This window comes from Gossypium arboreum, chromosome 6 (genome assembly GCF_025698485.1).
Source record: "Gossypium arboreum isolate Shixiya-1 chromosome 6, ASM2569848v2, whole genome shotgun sequence".
NCBI lineage: Eukaryota > Viridiplantae > Streptophyta > Magnoliopsida > Malvales > Malvaceae > Gossypium > Gossypium arboreum.
The window spans coordinates 31,304,886-31,314,336 of NC_069075.1; the positions used below are offsets into that span (position 1 = coordinate 31,304,886).

General features: G+C 31.7%; 1 protein-coding gene across 14 annotated transcripts; it reads left to right on the top strand.

Annotated features, from left to right (window-relative positions):
• The first annotated feature begins 4,576 nt into the window (after nucleotides 1–4,576).
• LOC108458285 (putative E3 ubiquitin-protein ligase XBAT35) lies at nucleotides 4,577–9,040 on the top strand. 14 transcript variants are annotated; one of them, XR_008284287.1, is made up of 11 exons: nucleotides 4,577–4,819; nucleotides 5,163–5,218; nucleotides 5,366–5,454; nucleotides 5,576–5,671; nucleotides 5,850–5,931; nucleotides 6,224–6,343; nucleotides 6,792–6,842; nucleotides 7,014–7,126; nucleotides 7,228–7,310; nucleotides 7,717–7,745; nucleotides 8,674–9,040. XR_008284287.1 is itself a non-coding variant. In XM_053029856.1 (6 exons), the coding sequence occupies exons 1-5, from the start codon at nucleotides 4,792–4,794 to the stop codon at nucleotides 5,883–5,885; spliced, it is 330 nt and encodes a 109-aa protein (XP_052885816.1). In that variant the 5' UTR covers nucleotides 4,577–4,791; the 3' UTR covers nucleotides 5,886–5,931; nucleotides 6,224–6,261. The 14 variants fall into 14 exon arrangements, 2 of the variants coding, with proteins under 2 accessions (XP_052885816.1, XP_052885818.1); XR_008284289.1 differs by having other exon boundaries at nucleotides 7,269–7,310; XR_008284284.1 differs by lacking the exon at nucleotides 7,717–7,745 and having other exon boundaries at nucleotides 4,577–4,832.
• Nucleotides 9,041–9,451: the final 411 nt, after the last annotated feature.

Consider the following 9,451-nt stretch of genomic DNA (forward strand, 5'->3'; position numbering starts at 1 on the left):
CAAGGTTCATTTACATAATTTATTCACTATTTAATACCATTCCTACTATTTTTAGTGATTTTCACATCCACATCACTGCTGCTGTCAGCGTCTGCCTTTAAGGTAGGCCTTACCTATTTCATGATTTCCATGATTCAATTGGCCCTTTTTGCATACATAGCACAAAGTGTGATCATGATTAACCATTCCAATGGCTAATCGTTTCAAAACAATTCCATACCTCATAATGATCAACATACAAACGATTATAGTACTATGCTAAAACGATATATAAGCCATTTTCGCATGGCTATCCAAGTTTACACAAAACCGAAAGGTACATGACCTACAACAAAAGGGTAGTCCTATACATGCCATTTCAAAGTTCAACCAAAATTGTACCAAAATGGGGGCTTTGATAGTGTGGATGACTTCGACTTCGATGATCCCGAATCCGATAGCTAACGAGCAAAATCTATAAAACAGAGAGCCAAAGCAACGGGGTAAGCATTTTAATGCTTAGTAAGTCTCAAGTAATGAAATCAGCTTTGACTAAAGTATTACATTTACATAACTAAATGAATCACTTTATTAATACACATTCTCATAATCATACTTACTTCACATTGCCGACCCTTATGTTCATACACAAAAGAACAACTTAGCCAAAGGCCGGTAGCTCGTTTATCAACTGAGCGAATACTTATTTGTAAGGACTCAACTAATTCAAGCACATACGAACATACCTCATTGCTGGAATTTTCACAAGTGTATAAACTGAAATTTTTACAGCAAGATTGCTCATTTCCGAGTCACGTACCTTCGGAATTTAACCAGATATAACCACAAGCACAATTGCCTTCGGGTCTTAACCCGGATTGGGTAACTTGCACAATTGCCTTCGGGTCATAGCCCGGATATAACAACTCGCACGAATGCCTTCGGGTCTTAGCCCGGATATAATCACTAGCATAAATGCCTTCGGGACTTAGCCCGGATATCATTCAAATGCTCATGTACACATATATCAATAATCACGACACATCCATATTTCATTTTCGTTACTAAGGCTCAAACACAAAATATATATCAAACCTTTACAATTTTGGCTCAATAGCCACACACAAGGAGCATGATTTCAATATAATTCAAGTAGGGTCATTACTCGAAGACTTACCTTGGATGTTGTCGAGCGATTTCGACGGCTATTCGATCACTTTTTCCTTTCCCTTATCCAACTGTGGTCCTCTAAGCTCTTGAGCTAATTCACACAAATTTAACTTATTAAAATCTCATTATGATAGCTTATGGCTGAATATGAGAAGGAGTTTAAATGGTCATATGGCCATCCTTTAGCTCAAATACACAATGGTCATGCACAATTTTTAAGCACAACAAGCAATTCAATACAATTCATTCAAACATCAAAGTGAAGCTCAAGGTACTTAGCCCTTATACACATTAGACATTAGAGTCACATGTGTACGAAATCACGAATCGAATTCAACACATTAGTTAGTACCCTCCTTAGCCAAATTTCCAAGCCAAGAATAGGCATCAATATGCTTGCCTCTAACCGAATGCATGCACACCAACCCCCTTCATGTGGCCGAATATGCATGTCCATGTTGAGGCCAATTATGCACTTAATACCACACAAAACAGCATACATTTTACTAACTAACGATTACATATTGTAGCTCAATACACATCTCTCATGTACTTCATAACCAAACATCATCACAAGCAAATATATACCTTGAAATAGTATATATGTCATGCCAATACATCATGTGCAAACATATATACATATAGGTGCAAGGGCGAATCATAAGGATGACTATGACTATCTCATATATTTTCATTATGGCCGAATGTTCCTTCTACCCCATTTACCTTCACAAAGCATGAACTTCATCATCCAACTTACAAGCTTACAATGTCATGAAGTTTAACCTCATGGTATCTATCAAACTCTCACTCAAAAGTGTTAAAAAAAATATTCAATAATCATCAATCCACCATCACATGCACCATTACAAAGCTTCACTTTTAGCATGCAAATGATATCAACACAACCTCACCTTAGCCGAATATCATCTCCATGACATAGTAAGGATTTGAACCATGGCTAGTTAGAACTCAAGCTAACTACAAAAATATACATGAATCTCATGGCAAAACATCAAACTTACCTTAATCTAGGTACAAGTATGGCCAAACCTCCTCCTAAACCTCTTCCAAACTAACATGAAACAAGAATTCCTTCCTTCTTCCTTAAAATTTTCAGCCCAAAGGAAATGAAAAATGATGAACAAAAATTCTTCTTTCTTTCTCCACAACTCACGGCAATGGGCATGCATGAGACCATTTTTTTCTTTTTTTTTTCCATTTCTTTATTACCCATGCTCATTAATTTATTTTTTTCACCCATGATGCACCAACAAAACATGTCTATGACATGTTTTGCCCATATTCTTTGTCATGGCCGTCACACTTGTAAAAGAGGGATATTTGACATGCAAGGCCATTGTTTTGCATGCATGCTTTAATTAGTCATCACACATTTCCCTATCCTAATTTCAAAGTTTACTACTAGGTCCTTTCTAGTGAAATTCACATTTATAACTCTAAATTAAAGCATCAAGAATGTCACACATGAGTTAACACATATTATAGGCATCAAAATAAATATCAAATTATTTTATGCCTCGATTTTGTGGTCCCGAAACCACATTCCGACTAGGGTCGTTTTAAGGCTGTCACAACACCGCTAAATATCGAGTATTAGTGGTGCTTTTTTAAGAAACGCCGCTATAAGTACACCTTTAGCGGCGCTTTTCTAATGCTCTATCTTTAGAGGCATTTTTCAAAAAATGCCGTAAAATAATTTTGCAGAACGCCATCGTTTTGTATTGAGCTTTTAGTGGCTTTAGCGGCACTTTTTGAAAAACGCCACAAAAAATGCAAAAAATTAAAATACTGTTATTTAAAATAATTTTAAAGATTTTTGGTATGTGACTAATTGTTTTTAATTTATATGTTAAATATTTTCTTATATAATTGTAAAAGAGATAATATTAATTTTAAAATATTGAATTAATTATCATTATAGTTTAGGGTTTACGGTATATGGTTAAGGGTTTAATGTTTATGAGTTACTATTTTAAGGTTTATGGGTTATGGGTTTAGGGATTATGGTTTAAGGGTTGGGGTTTAAGGTTTAGGTGTTAGAGGTTAAGGGTTGGGGGTTTAGGGTTCAAGGTTTATGTTTTAGGATTTATGGTTTAGGGTTTAGGGATTAGGAGTTTAGGGTTTAGATTAATTAGTGTTTTTTTTTAATTTATATGATAATTTTTTTTCTTATATAATTATAAAAGAGATAGTATTAATTTTAAAATATTGAATTAATTGTCATTATGGTTTAGGGTATATGGTTTAGGGTTTAAAGTGTATGAGTTACTATTTTAAGGTTTATGGATTATGGGTTTAGGGATTATGGTTTATGGTTTAAGGGTTGGGGTTTAAGGCTTAGGGGTTAGGGGTTAAGTGTTAGGTTTTTAGGGTTTATAGATTATGTTTATGATTTAGGGCTTAGATTAATTAATGTTTTGTAATTTATATATTAAATAATTTATTATATAATTGTAAAAGAGATAATATTAATTTTAATATATTAAAATGATTATAGTTTAAATTATGTAAGAGATAATTTCCCCATTTTCCCTAATCCGAATCCTTAAAATAATCACCCATTTTTCCCCAATTCAAAATCCAAAATCCTCGGTAAATGTTTCTTTTTTTTATCAATGGTTTAGTGTGCAATTGTATACATGAACTTTAATTTGATACAGTTCTTGTAAATTATTAACACAATTATTGATATAACATCATTTTATATTTATATATTGCATACATAAATATTTATATTTATCCAATATAAAAATATATTGATGTATTTTTTTAAAATATGATTAAATCAAAATTAAAGTTTTAACTATACATTTAAACCACAATTAGAATTTCACGTCTACAATTACACATTAAACCGAAATTCATATATAATTACGAGATGTATCTCTATCAAAATTTAGTCAGTATACATATAATTATATGCCATTTATATAAAAATTTAAACAACTAATGCAGACTATATTTAAAAGAATAATGTTTGTATTGTTTGTGTCATTTTGTATTTTTAATTCATCGATTTCATTTTATTTCATTAAAGTTTCCTTTTGTATTTTATATGGTAATTTAAAATTATAAAAATCTTCAAAAAATTTATAATTTAAAATTAAAAATAAAAAATAAAAACTTAAAAATTTAATATTTAATATTTTAGTCCATATTTCAGTTAAAAGTTCAATATTCAAAATTAAAAAATTCTAAAAATGATAATCTTAGCACAAAAATTTTGAAAGAAAAATAGAAAAAAATATGTTAAAAATAAAAAAATTAAAATTAAGCAATAGTGACTTTTTTTCCAAAATGCCACAAAAATAAAACTATAGTGGCGTTTTTAGTAAAAGGCTGCAAAAATTGAACTATAGTGACATTTTTATTGAAAACGCCCATTATTTTAACAAAAAAAGAGAAAAGGGGAATCAAAATCCAGCTCACTCCCAAAAAATAACTTTTGGTTACCCGGTCTTACTCCCTCTTCTTCTCCCAAATCCCCCAAATAAAATTTAGCTACTATTTTTCTCTCGAACTGAAAAAAAAAAAAGAAACTGAGAAAGGCACAAAGGGTTTTTGGAAGCAAAGTAGAGCGAAGAAAACCCTTCACTGTTATTCACTCTGTTTTCGCCAATGAAGTTCCTCTTTCGATTCATTTCTGGTATAAATATCAGGTTTCCATTCTTTATCGATTTTTATTATTTTCCTAGGGAATTTATTTAATTGTTTGTTCATGAAGTTAAAATTCAAGGGTTTTTTTTTCAACAAATAAATTTGTGTTTTTAGGGGAAAGGAACCATTCCTAATAGGAACATATGATTTTGAAGGACCTTTGTTTCTTTCAATTCTCCATTTTGCCTGCTTAATTAGAAAATTTTGCTGGAAATTTTCTCATGGTCATTAACCAGATTTCAGCAAAGAATTTTAAGGTTTTCAAAGAAAAAAAGCTTTGGAGGCTTTATCAAAATGGACAGTGTATTAACTTGGTTCAGTTTTGTGTTTAGGTCGTCATAGGGGGACACCCTTGTACCATGCAGCAAAAAGAGGCCTTCTAAATACGGTGAAATTACTTCTTTCTCATGGAGGTTCATGTTTTATCGATTTCTATTATATATTACGGGAAAACTAAGTTATTAGTCGTTGCATAATGAATATGTTTGATTTGAAATTTAGAGTAGTCTAATAAGCAACTTGTTCAAACTTTCAGCTAATCTGTTGGTGATGAATGATGATTGTCAAACACCTCTAGATGTTGCTAGGGTGAAAGGAAATGTCAATGTTGTAAAGGCAACTGAGGTATAACTGGAATTTCACTTTCAATATTTATGATTTTATGATCTACTCAGAACTTTTGACTTTTCTTGTAAAACTAAGTGCTTTCTTAAGTGAGGTTATTTTGCCTTCTGATGCTGTGCAGGGTCATATATGTTTATTCTCTGGTTGGATGCGGGAGTTTTACAGGCCAGGATTTATTGAAATGTTTGTTCCTCAGTTGCTTTCAAGAAAAGTGCGGGTATTATTGTTTAGTGTACCTTTTAATTTCAAATTTTCTTTCTCTTGTGTTTTTTTGGATCACCATAGAGCATAGAAGAATATGCCTAGATAGTTATTATTCATATAAATCTCGAATAGAATTTATCTTTTCTAGTGATTTGTTCAGTATCATCATCTTATTAATGTGTTTCTTACAGTTGGGTGGTTGTTCTACCAATTGGTTCCCGAAATAATTCAAAACCTTTCAAGTTGGAGCTTGCCATATATTCTACTTTGCAGGTATCGCAAGTATAACTTATCTCCCTTTTTGGGTCTATAGCAATGCATGTCTAAGGAGGGTGCAAAAAGAGGAGAAATGAGTTATGCTCTTCAAGTTCCTCTAAATTAGACTTATGCCTTTGTGGTTGTATAATTAATCAATTATGTGGTTGTGGACACCAAGTTTTGTTCGATTTAAATTTTTTAAACAACTTAAAATTATTAGAAACAAAACAGATATTTAGTATATTGGAAACAAAATAGATATTCCTGAACCCTATTTTTTTCCCCTCATTAATTACTTCACGTGCAGAATGTTAAGATATTTAAAAATGTCAAAGGCTGTGAGGATGCAAAACAAGAACTTGAAGAAGTAGTGGAGTATCTCAAAAACCCATCAAAGTTCACCAACCTAAGGGGGAAATTGCCAAAGGTTTGTGCATGGTGTATGAAATTGGTTCCGTTTTTGTCTGTTTTACTAAATACTCCTTACGATGGAATACTTTGGATCTCTAAGTTGTATATTTCTCAAGGGTATGCTAGAAAATAGAAATAGAATAAAAAAAATTAATGGTTTCTTTGTGAGGAGAACCAAATATACCAAAAACCGACCTGAAGTCCTGTTATCTAAGCATTAGCTCAGTGGTAGGGTGGGGAAGGGGATTTACTAATGATTCTAGGTTCAGTTCAACATTTTTCCTTATAGAGGAGGGGGAGAACAAGTTTCGATGTTTTTGTCGATTGTTAAGTCTACAATGAGTAATTCTGCATTTTATGTGAATAATGATTGTTGAAATTGGTATGCCATGGTTCATTTTGGAGTACAAGGGTTTTTTTTATATTCTTCTAGTTTTATTATCTTATGCACAACCAAATTGCAGGGAATCCTTTTGACAGGAACATTTGGAACTAGAAAAACCTTGCTAGCCAAGGTTAGTTGTTCCTTCTAATTCTCATTATGACTGCTTACATATGTCTAGGAGTTTTTGCAAGTTACATCTTAACCATCATACAAGTTCTTTAGCTGTTAGTGGCTTCCTTTAAAGTATGTTGCATGTGCATATATCCATATTAAGATAGGTTTGATTTGTTCAACCTTGAAGGCTATTGCGGGGGAAGCTGGGGTACCTTTCTTCTATAGAGCAGGATGAAAAACCACAAAAAATAAATTCATTGATTATATACATAAATTCCTTGATCACCATGTTTGCCAAAGGTAAAGTCATTGATTATATACATAAATTCCTCAAAAGATAAAAGAATACCAAAAATCTCAATATTCAGCTTGCTTTTTTTCTTTTTTCCTGTCATGAACAGACAAAAAATGTGATAAAGATGATTATATTCTTACCTACCAGGACAAAGAAGGAGATTGGCTGTGCAGGCGATATTCCATGGCAGTAAGAATATTTTTCCTTCCTAATTTTCTTGGTTCCTTACTCTAGTTTTCTTATTACAAGCAACCTTTGCGAATAATAGTAATCATGGAAGGAGTACAAGAAAAAAAATATTTATTATTTTTATTTTTATTTTATTATTTAGAAAAAAATATATTTTTTTCTGATCTCCGCTATCTTCCCAATGGGTTTAAGAAATTTATTTTATTACTCTTTGAATGTTGGTGCAAATTTGTTTCTAGTGCTAATATTTAAAAAAATCCTCCAGTTGTTTTTGCTACTCTGGGTGTTCTGGTTTCAATTTATTGGATGTTGATTAGTTTCTAGATTTGAAATCTGGGTATGTTCAGTTTTTAAGCTTAGATCAATTTTGGACCCTAGTATTTATGCTTTCTGTTTCTTATGTCAGCTGAGAAGCTTTCAGTATTGACCTTGAAGGTATCATTCCAAATTCCAATTTTGTGTTTTGGTTAAAAATGGAGATGAATAAGAATTTGCTACCTTTAATTTTACAGTTTGCTTGCATGAATGTTTAGCCTACCTATTCTTCTGAAATTTTATTCTAAGCTGAATAAGAAGATGTAACAATTGTGTCTGGGGAAATAATAGAAAGTTGGTTGTTTCAAGTCTGCTTTTGTTCTTAATACCGAATTTTGTTTCAGATTGAGTGATTATGTTGGGGTTAACAACACAGTAGGAAAAATGAACTGATCTCTATGGAACTTTTCTTCTACTATACATAATGTAGTGATGATGGTTTACAATATAGTGACAGCCTTTAACACAACCTTTCATTTGTGTTAATGACATTTGAGATAGAAATATAATATAGGTTTGAATGAACTTGAGTGAATAGTTGACTAAAAGTATATAATCTCTTTATGAGTCTTCTGTTTTTCATGTCTGATCTTTCAAATATGCAACTCTGTTGGAACTTGTTCTTGTTCATTTTTGAAGTCTTACGAAGTGTAGGTTTCTGTTGTGAAAATGTTGAAAACAATTGTTTTGACATGTAAAATAGCATTTAAGCTTATCTTGTGTGGAATCTTATAGTTCTATATATTCCTGGGAAATGGGGGAAATGTTTAGGTTTGATGGGGTGGAAAGGATGGTTAAAGTAGAGAAGAAATGCACTGCAATAATTACAAATTGCTTATGGAAAATAGGTTTTCATCCATTCTCTAGTTGGACATTTTTTTGCTTCTTTGTTGATGTAACGTGTCTGTGATTTCAGCTCATGAAGCCAAATATATAAACGTTTTTATTCTCTGTTGTTTTCTGTTTAGTTTTCTTGTAAAATGAATATAAACGTTGAAAGAATTGTCAATTTATTTTAATTTTTTGCTTGTGTGTGTTCCTTGAGCAGCAATTCAGACAAGGTTACAAATGGCAATGGAGGTTAGAGACAGTCTCGAGATAGCTCACACTGCGGAGGACTTCTCTAAGTTATATGCAGGCATTGCAATACTTTGGATTCATCTAAGCTTGAACCATCCCTCTGTTGTATATTGTTTCTTCTTCTTTTCTGATATTTTTTCTTTGATTAATGAGAGGTGATGATGATTTGGCATTCTTTTCTCACCAGGTTGAATTTTGTTTTAGAAATAGTAATACTTTGTAAGTGTCTGTGTGTTTTTTATGTATTAAATTACATATTGAATCAATGTTTATGTATTAAATTTAAATTTATTAATTTTTATATTTAGTTTTAAAGTTGAAATTTTAATAGAAAATTTAATTTAATTAATATTTTTATTTATCCTTAAAGTATATTGTTTAAAGTTAAAATTTTAAAATTAAACATAATATAATATTTATCATAGAAATAAATATTATTTAATTAAAATAATATTTTAAAGGTCATGTTATTGTAGAACGCCGCTAAAAGTCTATTTTATAGTGGCGTTTATAACAAAAGTGCCGTTAAAGGTCATGGTTTTTAGCGGCGTTTGCGGGAAAAGCGCCGCTAAAGGTCATGGTCTTTAGCGGCGTTTTTTAAAAAGCGCAGCCAAAAGTCATGGACTTTAGCGGCGTTTTTTGCGGCGCTTGTGAAAACGCCACTAATAGTTCTAGCAGCATTTAAAAGTGTCGCTAAAGGCCAAAAAAAAGGCCGCTAAAAGTCTGTTCTCCTGTAATGTGTAATC